The sequence below is a fragment of the Phoca vitulina genome, unplaced genomic scaffold, assembly GCF_004348235.1.
Source record: "Phoca vitulina isolate PV1807 unplaced genomic scaffold, GSC_HSeal_1.0 scaffold22, whole genome shotgun sequence".
NCBI lineage: Eukaryota > Metazoa > Chordata > Mammalia > Carnivora > Phocidae > Phoca > Phoca vitulina.
The window spans coordinates 5,297,695-5,320,280 of NW_022589725.1; the positions used below are offsets into that span (position 1 = coordinate 5,297,695).

Sequence of the window (22,586 nt, forward strand, 5' to 3'; positions counted from 1 at the left end):
ACAGGCAGGGGGAGCAGCAGGCAGAGGGAGAAGCCTGATGTGGGATCCTGATGGGGGACTCCATCCCAGGACCCTGAGATATGACCTGAGCCAAAGGCAGATGCCTAACCGACTGAGCCACCCAGGCATCCCAACCTTTTTTTTTTTTTTAAAGATTTTATTTAATTATTGGAGAAATTACAAGCAGGGAGGGGAAGAGGGGCAGAGGCAGAAGGAGAAGCAGACTCCCCACTGAGCAGGGAGCTTGACTTGGGGCTCGATGCAGGGCTTGATCCCAGGACCCTGAGATCATGACCTGAGCCAAAGGCAGACCTTAACTGAGCCACCCAGCCACCCCAGAATATAACCTTTTGATAAGTTGCTTCATCACTGTGACCTGGCTATCTTATCTGTAAAATGGGGGGTAGAGCAGATAACTGGTTGTGATTCCTCAGAGTAGAATTGCTGGGATGTCAGGTAGTTACATGTTTACATTTATAAAGAACTACCTAACTTTTTCCCAAAATGGTTGTATAGGCCAAGTCCATTTAACATTTCTAACCAAGTCCAATCATGCTGGTCTGGTGGCCAAGCAATTGTTATGGTTTCCTGGGATGTATGTCATAAAGTGCTCAGTGAAGCAAGCACTAGCTTTTGGCCAGAAGGTCCAGATCCAAGTTCCTCCACTCACTAAGGGTATATCTGTGGGTACATCACCTAACATCAGTAATCTTCTGTTTCTTCATATACAAAATAGGTGTCTTTACACTAACCTTTCAGGATTGTTGTAAAGATTAGAGATATCAAGAAGCATGCTTTGCATAATTCTGAGTATATCCATATGATATATGTCCAATAAATGTTAGCTGTTGCTATTGTTACTGCCTAGTGATTGCATATCCAGTTTCTACCACCTGCCTTCATCTGCCTCCACTTTGGAGGGCCCTAGCCTTCAAAAGATAGACCTTGAAATGAGGTATGAGTTAAAAAGAGGGTCCCACTTTTATCTACAGAGAGCTGCCTTGGTGGAATTAGGTCTTGAATATGTTGTCTTTGAAAGCCTCTTTAATAAACTAACTTGTATCTCTTGCTTTTTTAGTGGGTCCACCCTTGCATGCTAAGCAAAAACTTGTTTCCTGAGGGTCAAGTGTCCCTTGCACAGAATTCATTAATATCCCAGGGATGGCTGTGTACTCTCAGGTTCCGAGCTTCACCGGGGTACCTATTACTGCTCTCTTGGGTTTCTTGTTGCCTTATTTTTTCTTTCTCTCTTCTTTTTTTCTTTTTATTGTGGTAAAAGGTGTAGCATAAAATTGACTGTCTCAGCCACTTTCTTGTATTTGATTTTAAATTCCTTTTAAGTTTGCTTAGCTTCTCCTTTTCTTAAGCCATCCTAAGTACTAAATCAGCAGTGAGGTAGTCAAACTGAATTGTTTTCCTTTCTTTTCCTTTTTCTTTCTATCTTTCTTTCTTTCTTTTTCTTTCTTTTTCTTCCTTCCTTCCTTCTTTCCTTCCTTCCTTTTTTCTTTTCTTTTCTTTTCTTTTCTTTTCTTTTCTTTTCTTTCTAATAGTGAGTGCTGCCAGAATCACCAATTCTTTCTGGACTTAGGCTTGTTTATGACACTGGACTTTATTTATGATAAAGATCCAAAAAAATCCTTCTTTTCTTTCATCTTTTTCTCCTGGGATTCTCAGTGTTATATTTGGGAGTATTGGACTAGGGAAGGGAGCTGGGAAACACAGAAGGGGAAGCATGCAGCTGAATTTTGCACTCCATCACTCCCAGGGTGGGCCAGGAAGTCTGAGCACAGATTGGGTAACCAGAACACTGGAAGGAAGCCACGCCACCTAGGCAAGTGTCTGTGCCCTTTAGCACACACCAAGCCTCTTGTTAGGGGAGCAGACTAGTCACAAATGGTGCTGTTCCTAAGCCATCATGCAAAGATGATTGTAGCCGACTTCCTGGAAAGCCTGCTTGTCCCTCCCAGGCTCTCCTTAAATTCTTTCTTTGTTCCCAACCCAGGAGAGTATGCTCTTGCCTGAAACCAGCACCCACGTTATTGGATTATTGCCAACCTTAGCTTGGTTATGAAATGACAGATGTACTCTGTGATACCAGACCTGAAAGTCTGAGATGTGACTTCTGCTTCCAAAGGGATGTTTCCTGAAAGTGGTCACCTTGGGAAGCAGCACCTTTAATGGTGCTCAAAAACAGCTTCAGAACTTCCTTTTTAGGAAGATGCCTTTAGCTTCTGTGACACATTTTCTTCTAATGGCATCTGTCACAATAAAGCTTTCTCTTATATGGGCAGGGTTTTTTGTTGTTGTTGTTTTGTTTTGTTTTTGCAAGTGGCCAAAGGTTATTTGGTGCTGTGTCTGGGGGCTTAGATGATCATACAGGGGACCACCACTTTTAGTTAAAAATAAAAGATGTGGTTTTGAATGATCCAAGTTTTCTTGTTGAAAACCAAACCAGCTGAATGTTGATGCAGCTTGAGGATATGTGAGAGCAAAGATTTGGGGAAATCAACACCATGCTGAGTTTGCCCCTGCATCCTTGCCATCCAGTGATACCACTTTTATTTATGAGCACATTTGAGCAGAACTTTCATGTACTTGCATGAGAAATGCCATTCTGGGTCAGAACAGTGTGCCTAGGATCTAAAAGTGTCTTGTGGGACATCATTGTTGTTGCCTGTTCTAGACGTGGGACTTCTAAGGTGTTTCAGATTTTGGCACATAACATGGAAATCCTTTAGAGTGGTAGGGTTTGTTTGTTTTTTTTTAAACATATGAATTTTTTATATGCTAATAGTGGCTTGGTGCGGGTCCGCAAAGGCAAACAAATAAAGTGTGTCCCGGTTGCCACTATCTCCCTAAGACCTAGCCCATGAAGAACTAACACATGGTAGGAAATCAGTAAATGTTGAACACATCCGTGCATTCAGACGTCATAGCACTCTCTAGAATGAAGCATGCAATGGAAAAGTAATATGTTTGTTTCTCTCTCTTTTACAGTTGTCAAATTTAAAAGTTCTGAATCACTCCCCAATGTCTGATGCCTCTGTCAATTTTGACTACAAATCCCCCTCCCCGTTTGACCACAGCACTGATCAGGAAGAGAAAATTGAAGATGTTGCCGGTCACTGTCTGCCTCAGAAGGCCCTGTATGCTGCTGAGGAGGAAGCTGAGACCCTTTTTCCTAGGAAAATGACATCCCATAATGGAATGGAGGACAGTGGAGGGGGAGGCACTGGAGTAAAGAAGAAAAGGAAGAAAAAGGATCCAGGGGAGCAAGAGGGTACAGCAAAGGGAAGCAAGGACAGGGAGCCCAAGCCAAAGAGGAAGCGAGAACCTAGAGAGCCAAAGGAACCCCGGAAGGCCAAGGAGCCCAAGAGGGCCAAGGAGCCCAAGGAGCCTAAGCAGAAGGATGGAGCCAAGAAAGCACGGAAGCCCCGGGAGGCCTCGGGCACCAAAGAGGCCAAAGAGAAGAGGAGCAGCGCCGACTCTGTAGCCAGGACGAAGTCCAAGAAGGCCAGGTGCGTCTCTTCCCCCCCCCCCCCCCCCCCCCCCCCCGCCCCCCGCACACTTGGTTCTGCCTACACAGAATGGTTTGCCTTTGGCCTTACTCCAGCCCCTGGACATAACTCTACTTCTTTCATCCAAAATGAACCACTTTCTCACCTCCTGATGAGAGAAAGATAACCTCAATACTGGCCCTGCCACTTCTTACCATTCCTTTTGGATTAAGAAGAATTAAAATACATTCGCACGCACAGGGTGTAAGGGAAGGGACGTCAGAGGTGTGACCCAGGGAGGTTTGGGGGACAGCAGCAGTGTGGAGTGGCAGAGGGGCAGCTGTCAGGACGGTGCCCGGTCCCGGGAATCAGTGCGCGGGCAGTCTGGGAGAGCCGTGGGTCTGTGCACACCGAAGAGGACTGCCCAGCTTCCCTCGGCCACGAGCTCTCTAGTGTGGGGTCACTCCTTGTCTGTTTCTCTCATTCAGTCTCTGACACAGTGCCGGACACATCAGTAGCGCTCAGGAGGGGATACGTAAATGAGACCAGTAGAGACCACAGTAGAGAGCTCGGAGGGCATGGGTACAGATTCACCACAGAGTGGGTGGCGTTAAGGGTCCTGGCTAGAGATCCTATCAGCATCCACATGTACTCTTCATTCAGGAAACTCCGTATTTGTCATTGTGTACAAATGGAATGTTTCTCATTTTGTCTCTTCCTAAATTCTTTGTACAGAACATTTAAACTTTCTGAGGAAATGCAAAGAAAAAAATACATAACCTCTATATAGTTAAAAGGAACTCAAGGAACTTAAGTTTCTAAAACCTCAGTGCAGAGGCAGAATGTAGAGCAGGAGCACCCATAAAACACAGAGATTGATGTGAGTGCTCACATAAAGTAATGAGATTGTCAGACCAGGCATGGAGGAAGTAAGTTTTAAAGAGAAGAAAGCATTTTGGATGGTTTATGCTATGACTCAGAATTTACTATATAGTTCGTTCATTTTCAAAAGGATTTTGTTGGGACCAGATGGATAATTTCATAATCCAAGTTAAAACTGCCTTATAATATTCATTCCCTTCTGCCTGGCAGGGGATTTCATCTTTTGTCTATCATAGAGGCTTGGAGTGTGGGGTGATCTAGGAATGTAGTTTACAGACAGTGTACCTAAAGTATCCTATAGAAGGTCAAGAGTGGTAGGTAAAAATCAGGATTCTCACTAAAAAGAAACTTAGGGGCTCTGTTTCTTAGTGAACCTAGTGAACATAGTAGGTGACGTAGCAGAGTGAGTGTCTGTCTTCTGCTATAACTTTCATCTCCAAGTTACTTTGGAGAAGCTTAAGTGGTTCTTCAGGGTAATAACACATGTGAGGGAGAACCAGATGTGAGCTAGCGGGGTGACTTTCAGAAAACAAAGAGGAATCTCCGAGGATAGTGTTTTAGAATTAGGGTGATTGGAGGAGAGTTTTCACAGCTCTACTAAGGATTTTGGTTTGTTTGTAGAAGGTATTAGAAAGCCATAGGTATCTGAGCTCACTAGGATTAGGCTCTGGTGCTTACCTGCTTAAAGCATTTCACATTTACTTTGTGTGAGCTATGAAACAAGGAGATGAGCATACAGACGTTGCCCTAAGTTCCATTTGGGGGCCACGAGGAGGCATTTCACAAAACAACTTTAGGTGTCCTGTATATGTGTAGCACTACTAAGGGAACCTGTCTGTGATCTGAGTAGGCTGTATACAATGTAAGTGAGCCGGAGAAGTGCTTGGTAGTGTTTTCAAGTGCTGCTAACTTCTGGCAGCACAAGACACCCTTTGAGAGGATACTGGCAGAGCTGGTTATCTCTTCAGGATTGTGGGCAAGTTCCACGAGCTTTCTCTCTTGATTTTGGGGCTATGTAAAATGGACTTGTAACATGATAGAATTCTATGTAGCTTGGTAGGGTTTTGCACTGGTGAGCCTTTCATTTCTTGTCCTTTATATATTTAGTAAATTGCTTTGGTTCCTTTAATTAAAGATCCCACTGGTCAACAGAAGCAGTTTTAGTTATGAAAGGACATTAATTGAAAAAAAAAATGTTGGCAATTGAGGTGTGTGCTCCTTGATTTACTGTCTTGCAGATTGGCTCAAGTACATGTTTTGATGAGAGTAGTTACTGATCAGACCTGGATATTGGTAGTTGCAGATCATTCACTGAGCACTTGGATTATCATGGGAGCTCCATAATTGATTTAAGGCTTCCAGTCTTTTCCACCTTCGGTCCATCTTGTCAGCTTCCACTGGTGAATCTTTCGGAAGCACTGTTATTATCTTATTTCTATTTGTAGTTGGAAAATGTGGTGAATCAAATGCCTTCATCCTCTCTTCCTTCCAGATCAGTTTGGAAATAGTCAACAGAGATGGAGGTGCAGTGATCAGCTTTATTATAAACTGGGCTTGAAGAACCTCCACCAGCTTGTGGCTGGAATTGGGCTGCTTGTTACTCCCTCAGTTGAGTTTACCCCCCCAGAACTGCAGGCACTGAAGCCTGGAGCACACGTGGGGCCATGTCTGCTCTGTTCCTTTTCCCAGTCTCTCCAGTCTGATAGGTCCCTGATTAGACGTGGGAGGAGTTTGAAGAAGGGCTGAAAATCTGTCGCCAGTATTATTCCCTCCTTTGGAGTAAAGCAGGGGGGATCGGGAAATGAGATTTCTTCTAACAGTTTATGCCTGTTGTGAAACTTATGATTGTTCCTTCTGCTTCCAAGACAAAGTCCAGACTCCTTTCTGTTATTTATACACTTTGGGGTCTGACCCTTCCCCCACTTCCAGTCTGACAATAGACCTTACCAGCTAGACTGATGTCACTGGCCCTTAAAGACACTTGACTTGTTTCTCTTGGATTGCTCTTGCTCTTCCTCCCAACATGATGCCCTTGTCCTTTTCCTAGGATCCCAAGTCCTTTCCATTTCCAGATCTGAGTGCAAGTCCCAGTTCTCCATAGAGCTTCCCCAAACCAGTGTGCTGGTGCGTCCCCTCTTCCATAGCACTTGGAGCCTTGCTCTGCATTGTGAATCAGAGATTTTTTTCCCTGGAAAGACTGAAGGAGAGCTAGTCTGACTTGTACTGTAGCCAGGAAGAGGGAGACCCACTGAGAAGTGACTTGTGTACAGGGGTGTGTCGTAAACTCAGACCTCCTGATCCCCAGTCTTGTACATTTCCCTCTGCAGAAGGTGCCTTTAGTCATAAACTGTCATTGTCATGTGTGTATGACTTGTCTCATCAACATCAGTTAAGTGCCTGAGGTCGGGACCACTATGCTTTGTGTCTTTAATGCTCTTGGGGATCAATCACCAGAGAGGTTTGTCAGGTTGTTCGACACATTAAGAGTGTTTCTGTATTTATACATTATAATATATAATTTATATACTTTACATATTTATATATAATTTATGTATTTATATACTATGTATTTGTATATTATATCATATGTATGTAATTTGTTTTCCTAGAACAAATGGGTAGAGCTCGTCTCCCTGAAAATAAAACCCATACAAGATATAATAACTCCCATTATTTTTTTTTTTTTTTTTTTAAAGATTTTATTTATTTATTTGACAGAGAGAGAGCGAGAGCAGGAACACAAGCAGGGGGAGTGGGAGAGGGAGAAGCAGGCTTCCCGCCGAGCAGGGAGCCCGATGTGGGACTCGATCCCAGGACCCTGGGATCATGACCTGAGCCGAAGGCAGACGCTTAACGACTGAGCCACCCAGACGCCCCCATTATTTTTTTCCATTGTTAAATAATAGTAGGTGGTGTCTCAGTTTTAACTAAAGAAATGAACATTTTTTTTTAAAGATTTTATTTATTTATTTGACGGAGAGAGACACAGTGAGAGCGGGAACACAAGCAGGGCGAGTGGGAGAGGGAGAAGCAGGCTTCCCGCGGAGCAGGGAGCCCGATGCGGGGCTCGATCCCAGGACCCTGGGATCATCACCTGAGCCGAAGGCAGACACTTAATGACTGAGCCACCCAGGCGCCCCTAAAGAAATGAACATTTTAAAAATAACTTGTGTAAGGCACAGAACTAATGGGCAGCGCTGTTGGGATTGGACTCCGGGCTCCCACTTTCTTCTCCCACAGCTTTGCACTTGTTTATGCCTCACTAGGGAATGTTGGGAATGGAAAGTGGTGGGGAGATTCCAGTGTTGGAGAAATTGTTTTTTTACTTGTAGGAAGTGGCCCTTCTTCTGTAGAATTTCAGTTTGCACACTCCATGGTGTCCTCTAATCCTCTAAAGACTATAAGGTGGCTCCAGCTTTTTCCTGTGCTGCTTCTCTTGCACTTGAAGCAGCAAGCAGATAAGCGAACATGTCTCCTCTTCTAAACAGGCGACTGAGTCTAACAGATTTTCCTTTTCAAGGATGACATCAATAGTGATGAATATTCATTTACTGCATAAGGGATAAAAGTCCAAAATGCCCAAGTAAGAAAGGCGAGAAGATTTTTTTTTTTTAAACTATCATCTCTTCCTTTCCCTTCAAATTATCTTGGAGCTTAATTCACTTCCTTATTGTATAAAACTTAGCAAGAAAGCTCTTCCAGGAAGCCAAGTTAGGCTGTCATCTCCCTGACTCTGATATGTAAATTTCACTTAGTATAGATAAATTGCTTTTGCAGTTTTTTAATTATAGTACCTTTTCCCAAAGAGGAAGGGGCCACTGGCATAAGAAGACATACAGACAAAGATACACATGCACATGTATATCCAAACATATACACAGACCCATCCATATGTAGATACACAGGGCCAGTATGGCTGCAGCAAGGGGATCAGAAAGGTAGGCAGGTGTCAAGTCCGATCCTGGGGGGCCATGTAATGTTGATAAGGCTTTGGGAAAATGCTTTGGTATTAGGAAAGCACTTCATTAGGGAGGCCAAAGGAATTTTTCACCAAGGAACCTTAAAAGATGTAGTGGATTCTGTCCTCAACAACAGTTTTAGGATCAAATGCTTCTATGTGCCTATGAATTTCATATTTTTATTTCTTGAAATAGCATTTAGTAAATGTTAGCTTCATGGCATTAAAGCATGGTTTGGTGAGCAGGAAAGATGACCCATTCCAGTGTGTGTGAGGCCATCTGGTGTTCTTACTCCACATCTAGGGAGGAGTGCCTGAGGAGTAGGTTGATGGCCTTTTAGGCTGCGCTCTCTTAAATCAGGAGCTGAGCATTTTGATTGAGCTGGAGGTTGTTTTTTGTAAGCCAGGGTCTTGAGTGTTGGTGTTCATTTTGTTGAAGGCAGAGCATAAGCTTTGGCATTTCCACACAAGTCAGAGTGGTTTATATTCTCTCTCTCGAAAGTCAAGAAACTGATCGGTTGGGGGCACCTGGGTGGCTCAGTCAGTTAAGCATCTGCCTTCAGCTCAGGTCATGGTCCCAGGGTCCTGGGATTGAGCCCCTCGTTGGGCTCCCTGCTCTGTGGGGAGTCTGGGGAGTCTGGTTCTCCTTCTCCATCTGCCTCTCCAAGAGAGAGCTCATGCTCTCTCTCAAATAAATAAATAAAATCTTAAAAAAAAAAAAGAAAGAAAGAAAGAAACTGATCAGTGAACCTAGCCTAAGTGGAGGAACATCTACTTGGATCTCTGATGCTCAGACTTTGCTGTGCCTAAGGAATCACCTGGACAGCTTGTTAGAAAAGTAGATTCCAGACTACATCCCCAGAGAGGGTGATTTATTAGGTCTGAGGTAGACCCAGGAATCTGCAAATTCAAAAACTTGCCAGATAATTAAAGTATACTTGGTTCTTAGACCATCCTTTGAGAAACAGATAAAAGATCACTGGGAAAATGGAGCATATTTACATTTTTATATTTAACATCCAAATAGAGGAAAAGAGATGAATGGTGTGGTGAGCCCTATGAAGTAATAAATATGTATTGGTTTCTGCCCTGGTTCCTGGCACAGAGCTCCTGAAACCCTTGTACGTTCCTGAGTGATAAGAATACCAGTCTCATCTCTTATTCTAATATTTGGTCTTTGACCCGTCCTTGACACAGTACTCCTGAAACCGTCTGGAGCTGGGCTTAGGCTCAAGAGTGTGTTGGCATTCTTTCTGCTGGGGGATTTGTTTTTATATTCTGACCAATTATTAGAAGGAAGAAGACAAATGTTTTATGTGAAGTAGGAAGGAAATGTGAATGACAAGGGCAGAGACCCACTTCTGAAGCTTTGGACTAAGTCTCCATTCCTATTTTTCTAGGAGCACCTGGAGTGCTTATTACTCTGTAATCCCCAGGGCTTTTTAAGTTAGGCTTGGGTACATAGTGGGCTTTTACTGATTCTGAAAGGAAACACTTACTAAATAATAATGCTTGATGAATACCTGCTTCCTTCTTTTTTCAGTATATTTTTAGTGCCTCTTGTGTGCCTTGCTTTATTTATGAGTACTTTTGGTGGGAGTGGGATAGTGGAGGAAGGAAGGTGTCATAGAAGTGTCATCTGTATTCCTCCCTATCTCAGAGGAGCTTTACGCGTTAGAGAAACAGTCTTGAGAGTGTTCCAAAAACAGGCAAAAATATAAACAAGCGAAAGAACCTAGTATAACTATATATAGAATAACTGAAAGGATTTGCGGATTAAGAGTGTTTCAGTTGTGGTCCAGAGAGTCAGTCCCTTGGAAGTGGTGAGTACTGAGCCAGGTATTAAAGGAATTAGTAGATAAGAAAAGACTTAAAGCAAAAAGACCAAAAGACATTTAAATAAATGTTCTGGGGGCCGGAGGGCTTCCAGTTTTGTTTTTTTTCTCCCTGTATTTACTTTTATTTGCATTTATTTTATTTATTATTTTATGGCCATAAGTTTTTGTTTCTTCTGGGATATCTTTTTCTTCTGTGCAACCTCCTCTTCTGGTTTAGGAGCAGTCTGCTTTTTTTCAGTAAGGATCATCTCAGTGTCCAGGGAGAGCTCATGTACGAGTTAATCCGACCATGAACTGTGTAAATTCTGTGCCGCGTCTTGGGGCCTTTGTTCACCTGGGTGTGCACCATGGCCAGAGTCTGCATCTAAACCCTGCACATTTTTACGCCTGTGGGGTAAAGATTCAGCGCTCTTTGTGGGCCCCCGACCCCCTGTGCGCAGCCCCGCTCTTTGGCCCGGGCACGCCTACCAGCTCCGCTGTTGTAGTGCCGGATCAGCTCCCAACTGCTTCTGTACGGCGCAGCTGTCAGATACTTGGGGCTTTTCGGATCTGCGTACCCTTGATGGCCTGGGCAGTTTCACATGTGTTCTTAAAGGGAACACGAAGATTTGAACCTCTTGATTTGCATGATTTTGTAGGGTTTTCTGGGTCAGGTGAATAGCAAATCACTTTCAGAGATGGTGGGGGTGGGGGTTGCTACTAGTTTTAGGATGGCCACGAGTATACTTTTATTTTCACTTCCTAACCAAATGATAGCGAAATGACAGGAAGGATGGAGGGGAATAAATCTTTAAAGATGAGAGATGTTGTGAATTTCTGGGCAAGGAACGTCACTGTATCATGCTGGTGGATAAATGCTGTGGGGGGATCCCAACATGCAGGAGCTCTTTGTAGCAGAGATAGAAATGCTTCTTCCTCACAATAGACCTGGCAGCCCTGGAGAAGGGATGGGAGGCAGGCCAGAAGTGGAGGTGACTAATGAAGGGACTGTCTATAGGATGAGTGGTCGTATGGCTTGTCAGCTCCAGGCCGAAATCAGGTACCTACTCTAAAGAAATTGAGCAGTTTGCCCTGGGGGATGGTCTGGGGCTCCCACGTGGAGACTCCCATTGACAGGAAGGGGACTTAGGGCTAGTTGCTCTGCCTTTCCCTGCCAGTACCCTAAAAGGGGCAAGAGGGGCAGCTCCCTGTGTGTGCAGAGTTCTAGGCCAAGCTTCTCATTCAGGGCTGAGGCTTGGTCTCACCAGCCACCTATATTATCAACCTCATTTAATTTAACTTAATTTAATTTTATTTTATTTTATTTTAAGATTTTATTTATTTATTTGACAGAGAGAGAGCACGAGCAGGGGGGAGGGGCAGAGGGAGAGGGAGAATCAGTCTCCCCGTTGAGCAGGGAGCCCCATGTGGGACTTGATCCCAGGACTCTGGGATCATGACCTGAGCCGAAGGCAGATGCTTAACGACTGAGCCACCCAGGTGCCCCTCAACCTCATTCATTTTAAACAAGAGCAATCCACTAAAGATCATGTTCCTGGAGTAGAAGTAGTTCCTGGGCTGTACCCCCAGCCACGTGCATGTCTGTGAAGGCGGTAACTGGCATCATGTGCTGTTTTCAGTTCTGAATTTGGGAATTACAGCAACTCCCTGTGGCAATAACTGATTTTTCTGGCTGACTTTGATGGATATTTTATAAGGTTTAATTTAGAAATGGGATGATGAGTTATTTTGAAATAATGGGGTTTGATGGATAAAAATTTTTAATACCTGGAATCTATGGGGGCAGAGTAATAAATAACTCCTAGTAGAACAGCATTGTGACACATACCAGATCTTTCTCTTCATACTCAGATCCAGTGCTCAGTTTCTAACTCTCAGTTCTACCAAAGAAACCTGGAGGTTGGGGACTGGAGATGAGGCTGGGAGGAAAGTTTGAGAAAGTCTTGTCTATCTAGTGCTTTCATGTAATTTTCTGTAAGTAGCTACTGTAATGTAATTTCCTATTCAGAAGGCCCCCAAATTGCTTCTTTTCCTAATCCAAGTTGCAGAAAGTAAAGATGTAGAAAATCTTCTTGGCTGATGAAGCTGTATAGAAGACAGCCGGAGAGCTTTGGGGTGAGACCTCCTCATCAGCTCCAGTTAGTTACATCAGATCGTCGTCCTTGTGCGTGGTACCATTTATATATTGCAAGTGTCTTGCGTGTCATAAATATGATAGATGCTTTCTCTAAATTTAGTAGATATATGTTTTATTATAAAATCAAGTTCGACTAAAAATAAGTGCTTTGAGCCTCAAAAGTCTTGTTTGCCATTTTTCTTTCTGTCCTTGCAAGTTAGTTTGTTCTAACTCTGAAACCTAGAAAAGATTATAAAAATGAAATTGCTTTGATCTAGCCCCAAGTGCCATTAAGTGGTGAGAGTATTGGGTCTTTGTATTATACAGAACTCCCTTGGTTACAAGTGACATAAACCCAACTTGAATTCAGTTAAAAAAAAAAAAGTAACAAAGCGTTCACTGACTTGAAGAATCAGACCGGGAAGTACAGCTGAGGATTCCGCCAGTGCTCTTTGCCTCCACCCCTCTCCTGTATCTTTCTGGGTGTCAGCTCCATCCTTTGCAACTGCTTTTCTTCTGGAGGTTGAACTGTGGCTGCCTGCAATTATGGGCTCACAGCTTAACAGCCTTATGTTGTAGAGGAAAGAGATTCGATTTCCTACCCAGTCCTGCCAAAAATTAATTTTTTTTTTAAGGAGGGTCTCCTGAGTTGGCCTGGCTGGGTCATGTGTCCATCCCTGGATCAGTCACTGTGGTAAAAGGAATAGGATGCTGTAGCGCAGCCTGACCTTCTGCCCACTCTTGTAGTCTGGAAGGTCCATAGTGGTTATCAGCAAAAAAATGCTGAACACACTGTCCACTTCAGTCATGGGATAGGTATATATCAAAATAAATATTTATGTTTTTTCTTGAACCATTTGAGAATAAGGTGCATATATCATGACTTTTTATCCCTAAGTACTCCCATGAGTCTTTCTTAAGAGTAGGGCCATTTTCTTATCTAACCATTGTCTAGTTACTGCTTTTGTACTTGCAACTTATTAGCAATCTGTGGGGAGACACTTTAAGATCATGCAAAAATCCTGCTCATCTTCACATTGTTCTCCCTAGATTTAGCATTCCTTGGTGGTTCTGGACTGTACTCATCTTTCCTATAGTGGTTGCAAAATGATTTTCCAACTCCACCTTTCCTCTGCATTTACCATTTGGGCTCTTTAGTAAGCAAGAGCCCTCCCTTCTCCCTTATTTATTCATTATTTATCCATTACTGGTATGGATTCCTATTGTTCTCAGCTTCTATAATTCATTACTGTCCTTAGTTACTTTGGTGCTCAGATGGTCCCAGTTTTGACCCACAACAGCTCTTCAGGTTAACTCCTATGTCTTTTCGCCATGCTGCCTTCATTTTTTTTTAGCACTCCCTTACTTTCTGACATAGCAAGAATGTTTCAGGCTCATCTCATATGTTCCCTACCTCAGCCTTGGAATCGGCTATTTCTGTAAGGAACTTTGGTATTAGAAACCAAGTTGTGAGTGCTGAGTGTGCACATTGCTAATGGGGCATCTTCACTTTTTGGCTCTTTCAGTTGTCAAAGCAAGGGGGAAAATACACATACATGTGCACACATAGGTACACACACCTATATGCACACATGCATAATATATCCATAATACATGTATGCACATTTATATGCATGTGTTCATATATATGCTTATTTTAGAAAATCTGAGTCCATGCTGATACCTCCAATTGAGATCCCCTATTATCATCCCTTTATCTTCCTTGCCTTACAGCATTTCATATTTACATCTTCCCTCTTCCTCAGTGAGAACCCCGGCTCCTCACATCAACACATCAACACATTTACTCATTTGCTTAATCCTATATCACATCTAAAATGGCTTCAAAATTGCTTCACCCATATGCCTACCAAAAAGTTCAGGATTTTTTCACTGCTCCAAAAGCTGAAAGTATATAGTCAAATACAGTTGACCCTTGAGCAACACAGGTTTGAACTGCATGGGTCTACTTATATGCAGATTTTTTCCAATAAATACAGTACAGTACTGTAAATGTATTTTCTCTTCCTTAAAATTTTATTAGTAACATTTTCTCTAGCTCACTTCATTTTAAGAATACAGTATATAACACATAAAACATACAAAATATGTGTTAATTGACTATGTTATCAGTAAGGCTTCTGGTCAGTAGTAGGCTACTAGTAGTTAGGTTTTTGAAGAGTCAAATGTTATACAGGGATTTTTGACTGTACAGGGAGTCGGTGCCCCAACCCCTGTATTGCTCAGGGGTCAACTCTACTATGTTCATAAATTAATGAGATTTTCCCCCTCTATTCAATGTGGGGGGATGGGGGGGACATACTTGGATTGATTTGTTTAAGCTTGTTTTCACCTTTTTAAATTTTTTATTATGTAAAACTTAAACATGCTTCCAAAAATCAAATCTTTATAAAAAGATACTTTCAGAGAAGTCATTCGTTTCCCGTATCCCTTCCAACCCATTCCCCCCACCTATCCATTATGGATAATCATTGTTTTTTGGTACGTTCCTCCTGTAATTCTTTTTATTTTATTTTAATTTTTTTAAAGATTTTATTTATTTATTTGCCAGAGAGAGAGCACAAGCAGGGGGAGTGGCAGGCAGAGAGAGGAGAAGGCTCCCCGCTGAGCAGGGAGCCCGATGTGGGGGTGGGGCTCAATCCCAGGACCCTGGGATCGTGACCTGAGCTGAAGGCAGATGCTTAACCGACTGAGCCACCCAGGCATCCTTATTTCTTTTCTTTTCTTAGAGGGAGAGGGATAGAATCTTTTTTTTTTTTTTTTTTAAGATTTATTTATTTGAGAGAGGGAGCAAACGTGGTGGGGAGGGGCAGAGGGAGAGAATCCTTAAGCTGAGCATGGAAACTGGCACAGGGCTCCATCCCAGGACCCTGAGATCATGACCTGATCCGAAATCAAAGGTCAGCTGCTTAACAGACTGAGCCACCCAGGTGCCCTGGGAGAGAGAGAATCTTAAGCAGGCCCCACGTCCAGCATGAAGCTCGATGTGGGGCTCGATCTCACAACCCTGAGATCATGACCTGAGCTGAAATCAAGTTGGACACTTAACTGACTGAGCCACCCAGGTGCCCCTCTTTTTAAAATATAAATAGATATATTTTCTTATTTTCCCTTTATCCTTCCACAAAAGGTAGCATAATACACCATTTTGCACTTAGCTTTTCACACTTAGCCGTGTATCTCAGAAATCATTCCACATCAGTGTGTAGGATTCTTAATTGTTTTTACAGCTGCATAGTACTCTACTGTAGGTATCTGAATTTGTTCACTTTTGTTTCTTTGTGTAGGTAGTTTCTATTAATTTGCAATTACTAAACAATGCTGCAGTGAGTAACCTCACTCGGGTATATTTTCATATCATTGGAGGTGTATCTTTAGAGTATATTCCTATAAATGGAATTGCTAGTTCAAAGGGTATATACATATGTAGTTTTGTTACATATTATTTGACCACTATTTTTGAAGAACCTGGGTTTCAGAGAGCAAACAAGCATCCATGGACCAAATCCATCTGTAGGTAGAGCAGTTTGGAGGTTAAATGTCTTCATTTGATAAAACTCAAGCATAAAGTTTTCAAAAGTTATTCCAAAGAGGGAGAAAACACATTTCATCTAATCTTCCTGGAGAATAAATTTGGTGATATTTTCTTGTGTCCTATTTGAAAATCCCATTTATAAGCTTACAAAGAATCTTTTCTTCCTGATACTTGTCTTTATCAGAAAAGTTCCAAGAAGAATTTTTGGAACTCAAAATTGATTCTGTTGCCAAAGGTAACCTACAGAAAATCACTTTGAAGATTTCCCAGCTAGAGTATCTTCTTACTTACCCACAGATAAGCAAGCAGGTTTCACCAGTCATTTTCCTGTTTTACCAACATATTTGAGAAGGTGTTCCCTCTACTCCACACTGGCCCCAGCTTCTGGCTAGGAAAATCTAGTAGCGTCCCAGGTTGACTTTGGAAGTGCCTCAGTAACTCTTCCTTACACTCATTACTTAATGTGATTCTGAAAAATGGAAGGCAAATATAAAATATGTAAAGTCTTATAGTAAAGATTCGTATTTTGAGGAGGTTCCGTTCCTTAATTATGGCTTGAGCTTGGTTTAGTTTTGAGTTTGAGTTTGAGTGTGAGTTGAGTAGTTCTGAGTATATATATAAATATATACATATAATGAAGATTAAACATATAGACAAAGTGTTCTAATATAATGAAGTTATATTTAGTAGATAGATAAATTGATTTCAGTTGTTGGGAGAAAGGATTTCAGATTTTATAGAAGATTAAACAGGGCCCTGAGCATGTGATTATTATGGTGACTCTTAGTATATTAATCAGCTATCTTTAAATTTGTGTCCAAAAAATTAAGCACAAACCTTCTTTTGTTGAGAGATCCATTTAAAAAACTGTCAACAACTATGGGTTTGTAGATTTATTTTTCTGTATTTGGGTCATTGGAATATTTTGTTGCTAATTCTTTTGGTCATTATTTTGAGATTCAAATAACATTAAAGGAGATTTAAAGTTTTTACATTCATTAAAAGGGAGACTAGGGTTTTAAAAAAAGCCAGAAAACACAATATGGTGTTAAAAGCAACAGGCTGTGGGTCACGTGAGCTGAGTGTGGGCCTCTGCTGCTGACTTTGGGACCTTTACTGCTTTTAAACCTGTCTCTTCATCTGGAATATGAGGTTCATTTACCTGCCCTGACTCCCTCATGAGACTGTTGTTGTTAACAGTGAAATGAGACACGGAACACACAAGTGCTTTATAGAACATAAATTGCTATACAGTTTTCTTAGTGAGAAGCTATATAACATGATGTAAATATTCCCATGAAAATTTAGAATCTTTCTAAACTGTTTCACCTGTGTCTCCTCTTCTGAACTGATAAGTAAAATCTTTGTTTTTTCCTCTGTGTTTGAGAATACAAGTCCCTTATTGAAATTTATAATCCTCCAAAATGGCAAGACCCCTTGAATTTCATTTCCTCAGGTTGAACCAAAATAATTTTCATAAAGAACTTTCCTGGTAGGTAGGCAAGCCAGTCTTCAGCCCGGAAAATCGAGGATGTACTGTTTGTGCTGACCTGATTGAGGGTCCATGAGTAGTGAAGGGTGTTCAAGAGAGAGGCAGGCTGATTTCAGCAGTCAGCACGGATTGATATTCCTGACAAAAGTTCATCATGCTGGGTCTCCCATCTCTAACAAGGCCATCTGTTTCTCTCTCTTCCCCCACACCTGATAGAAAATGCTAGTGATTTTGGCTCCTTCCTCATCTTCCATATTCTGTCCCTCGCTCACACTTACTGTTTGTATTTCTGCTGGACCTTTTAAATGATTTTCACCTTTGAGTTTTCATTGATTATATTTAGCCTAGGTCTTCATTTCCTCTTGCCTGGGCTTGCCATCTGGCCTTTGTCACACAGAATGAAGTCAAAACTCTCTGGCTTGGTATATACGAATTTCTTTGCAGCTCCATTCCTTAGTGCTTCTGTTCACTTGCCCTGTCATCCAGGCATGCAGACTGTCCTTTAACAGATGTGTGCTTAACACACTCTTCCATTCCCCAAGAATGCCAGGGTAGCTAAGAGCATGCCTGGGTTCCAATCCTTTCTTCACCATTTACTAGCCATATTACCCTGGAAATCTAACTGAACCTCACTGTGCTTCCTGATAAGATGAGGAGAGGAATAGTATCTGCTGTATAAGATTGATGTGAAGACTAAATGAGGTAATCCATGTGAGGGACGTAGAGAGCTGTGCCTGTATGTAGTAAGTGCTGTATAACTAGTAGCTGTAATTATTATTATTACTACTGTTTAATTGCTATTCCATGTACATCCCTGCTCAGTTGCATTTTCCCACATTTCCCCAATGATGAGTGATCTTGATGCATCCATCTATTCAATAAGCATTTATTGGATGCTTACTATGTATAAAGCATAAAACTCCTCACTGTGAGGAGTACAAACCTTAATCAAGTACATACTGTCCTCTAGGAACTCAGAGTCTAGTAGGAGAGATCAGAGACATATAAAATATTTATCCACTTGTTTGTGGAGCAACTACACAGGATCCTCCCTACGTGTGGTTCTGAGACTGATGTCATAGTTAATGACTAACTTTGGTGAGAGATCAGAGTTTGAGTACCTTAAGCAAAGCACAGCTGAGGTGCTTTGGGAATATGGAAAAGAGATTTTATCAGCTAGGAGGGTCAGGAAAAGCTTTTTAGGGGCGCCTGGGTGGCTCAGTCGGTTAAGCGTCTGCCTTCGGCTCAGGTCACTATCCCAGGGTCCTGGGATCGAGCCCCACATCAGGCTCCCCACCCAGCAGAGAGCCTGCTTCTCTCTCTCCCTCTGCTGCTCCCCCTGCTTGTGTGCTTGCTCGCACTCTCTCTCTGTGTCAAATAAATAAATAAAATCTTAAAAAAAGAAAGAAAGAAAAAGAAAAGCTTTTTAGAGGTGTTGCCATCTTAGCAGGACCATGCAGGATGGATAGACTTTGCCTGTCTTCTCTCTCAGGAGGCATTCAGCTACTGCCCTGGGCTATGGCTCTAGGTGGCCTGTAGGGTTTACAGCATTGTAACCTCCTCGAGGGCAGGGACAGTATTGTTTTCATTTCTGAGTTCCTAGAACTTAACTCTGAGTCTTATGTAGACCATTTTCAGTAGAGGATGGTGACAGATTAGGGAAATGTCTCTTCTCATGTAACTTAAAGGGAGATTAAAATTTATTGATTCTCAGTATCTTAATACCTAGCAATTAAAGTTACTAAAGAAGACATATAAACTGAAAGTGAGGTTTTTGGAGATGTTCATATTATTTTATTTCTTACCACATTAATCATAGCCAAAATAGTCATGATAGGGTATAAAAAAGTGAGCTCTGCGTCAAGCCATGTAGGTGTTTCCTCCCATATTTCTTTGTAGTTCTGGGGAGAAACTCTTGTAGATTCCCCATTAAAGCCTACCCTAGGACAAGAGTTCCAGGATGTGATACCGTAAGTTTCATCACGTGAGAACTTAGTTTTAAAAACTGCCCAAGAGTTTTAATTCTGAATTTCTCCTTGTAGCAAGGAGCAAGGACCAACCCCAGTGGAGAGAAAGAAGAAAGGAAAGAGGAAAAGTGAAACCACAGTGGAAAGTTTAGAGCTGGATCAGGGCCTGCCGAACTCATCCCTGCGGAGTCCTGAGGAGTCCACTGAGTCTGCAGACAGCCAGGTACAGCTGTGACCGGGAGCCCTGCTGGAGGTTATGGCTGCCACACAGATCTCGCTGACGTGGGCTCTGTTGCCCTTCTCTCTCCATCTCCAGGCCACACCCCTTGTGCACAGACGCGGACTTGGCTTTCACTGTTGGGGGGGTTGAGCACCGAAGACCACAGACTTTTTCCCATAACATCCTGATCCTCATACTAATGATCTCCCAAGGTTTTGTTTTAGTGGTGTTTGCTTCCTTCTCGGAAAGTAGCATGGTATTAGGCTGCAGAAAGAATGAATATGGAAAATAGAATTGTGGGGCACTCTGGGTGAGGCTTGGGGGGCCTGACTTGCCATGTAGGTAATGCTTTTAGGGCTCAGAGTGCTAGGCCAGTCTGCATAAGGACATTTTCATAATCCCAGATACTGGAAAAATCAGAGATATCTGTATTAATTTTGCCAGAATAGTCAAGGAAGTTTGGCTAAACATGGAAACAAGGAGTTGCCCACCTGAATGAGGTTTCTAAAACTATGCCTAAGTGAGCCCATGACTGACTGGTAGGAATTTCCTCCCTCCGTCGAGGCATCCTGTCTTGGATAGGGGTTCTGATATTTGAAAGTGCTGTTCCTCGGATATCCACAACAGTTTATCTGGGTTATGCTGCTGCAACGGGGCCCTGTAACATCATCCAGCTACCGCACCTTCAAGTATCCTCTGAACCCTCATAGATTCCTAGATGGTCTTCATTGTAGGAAAGTGTCAGCATCTGATGTCACGGTGGTAATAAGTAGTAGTGTCTGGGGTGTCAGAGCAGAGACCCCCCTCATTGCCTGTGAGCTCAGGCTCGTGGCTGTCAGGTGTCCTGATGGGCCGAGCAGCGGGCATGGCGGGTTGATGGGAGTTGGCAGGGGTTTGAGTGTTTCCAGGATGGTGATCTGTACGTGGGATTGGGGGGCAGGTTTTCATGTGGAATCCCTCAGGTAAAATTAAATGTCGTAGAGGTGACCTGGTGTAGAAACACAGTGGGAACACAGAGAGAGGCCCAGGATGTATGCTTTAAAAAATAAGGGAGGTAGTGTTTGGTTTTGGTTTTTGCTCTTTAAGGTTGAAGTATTGGAGAGAGAACCAGCTGGGGAATGGTTCCCAGAAGTGTTTCTGCTGCTTGGATATGATGTGTACATGAGACGAACCATGTGCTCTTCTGTTTGAGGAAAGCCACTGGGCTGCTTTGTTGTAGAATGTTTTCTCTCTACAAGGTCACAAGTTACTTAATTATAGATGAGTCCTCAGATGGTGACTCATGAATCTTGTTTTGTCACAGTTAAGATGTCTCCTTGCATTTCAAGGAGTGGTATGAGATTCTCAAAGTAAGTCTTAATAAAATTGATATTACTTAGTTTTTAAAGAAATATATGGTAAGTATGGTGAATTCGACTAAAACCAAAACAATTCTATCTCCCTAAAGTCAGAGCTTCCAGCTGTGCTGGAAGGGATCTGAAAGATGACGGAGTTTACTTCCCATCCCTGTTTTACTGGAATAGAAATTGATTCCAGAAAGAAGAAAAAAGTCACTGTCATTGATGAACAAAACACATCTCACTGGATTCTGAGACTAGATGTACCTTCTTCTCAGGGGATCTTGGCAATTTGGAACCTCTCCCTCAGCTAGATTTCATTTTGAGTGAATTTAATTCTTAAAAGAGTTGTGTTTAAGGAAGATTTCTTGTGTAAAGTAGGAAAGGCCTCCCATGCATGTTAGTGAGTGTAGATGAGTGTATTCTTTCCCGTGCAAGCTTTTGCCTTTGACTCACAGAGCATCTCTGATGGGTATGTTTGCCCTGCAGAAACGACGCTCAGGACGGCAGGTGAAGCGCAGAAAATACAACGAGGACCTGGACTTCAAAGTGGTAGATGACGATGGGGAAACAATCGCTGTTCTCGGGGCTGGCCGGACATCCGCCCTCTCGGCTTCTACACTGGCTTGGCAGGCAGAGGTACGGCCTTTGGATTGGGGTGCTGGCCTTGGCTGGACAGTCATTTTGGCCCCATTTTGGGTGTAGAGGTTAGTTAAAAATAAAATCTTTAAAACGGAGGGGCACCTGAGTAGCCCAGTCAGTTAAGCATCTGACTCTTGATTTTGGCTCAGGTCATGATCTCAGGGTAGTGAAGTGTGGCACTGGGTGTGGAGCTTGCTTAAGATTCTCTCTCTCCTTCTCCCTCTGCCTCTTTCCTACCGCTCTCTCTCCAAAAAAAAAAGAAGAACGTGCTAGATACAGTGACTACACAGAATGGGAAATGGACAGGAAAGGGGGGAGGTCAGGATTTTAGGAGAGGCATTTCCAACGTGAACTAAAGCCCACAGCCTGAATGGTACTGCGGGTTGTGGTATGATAGACAAGCTCAGCTGGATGCTGGGGTCTGATCTGAGGAGTGGTGGGAGATGAGCCCTGAGTGGTAGGAAGAGTCATATTATGCAGGGCCTAGATATTAGCTAAAGTATTTGGCTTTTATACTGCAGATCAAATGGTAGGGGGGGGAGGGGGCATTGAGGTCAGGGTTCAAGCAGAGAAGAAACAGGATGGCCCTATTTGCACTTTAGGGATTTCCATTGGCAGCAGTTTCAAGGAGGAAGAGGGACCTGATATCCAGACGCTAGAAGGAAGAGAGGTAAATGTTGAAAAGGTCTGTGCCAAGGAGCTGACAGAGAAGACATTAGAAGCAAAAGAAGAAACAGGCTGTGCATATCGGAGGGGCATCCTTGCCAGCAGCACATTCTGGGACACAGCCTGGCTGTTGTTACGGAATCAGTGTCGCTGACTTGGCAGAATTCACGCTCTGCATGTGCGGCAGAGCACAAATACCTGTCCTTCCTCCTGGGCACGAGGGTGGCTTACTGAAGCTGATAATACTTTATCTTTTTAAGCCACCTTGCCTCCAGCTTAAAGCATTTTCATGTAATTTCACATACCCTTTCACTCTGTGTTTGCATGGAAAGGAGCTAGGAGCAGGGGTCATTGTCCCTGTTCTAGCAATCAGGAAACAGGCACAGAACCATCCAGGTCATGGGTGACCAGTGAC

At 42.8% G+C, this 22,586-nt stretch overlaps 1 protein-coding gene across 2 annotated transcripts in view; it reads left to right on the plus strand.

Moving 5' to 3' along the window:
• Positions 1 to 22,586, plus strand: part of CHD6 (chromodomain helicase DNA binding protein 6) — a 191,225-nt gene that overhangs the window by 59,825 nt on the left and 108,814 nt on the right. For both annotated transcript variants that reach the window (XM_032419783.1, XM_032419784.1), the window contains 3 exons: positions 2,998 to 3,518; positions 19,382 to 19,529; positions 21,353 to 21,502. In XM_032419783.1, the coding sequence (XP_032275674.1) occupies positions 2,998 to 3,518; positions 19,382 to 19,529; positions 21,353 to 21,502 (819 nt within the window). The remainder of the gene's footprint in view (positions 1 to 2,997; positions 3,519 to 19,381; positions 19,530 to 21,352; positions 21,503 to 22,586) is intronic.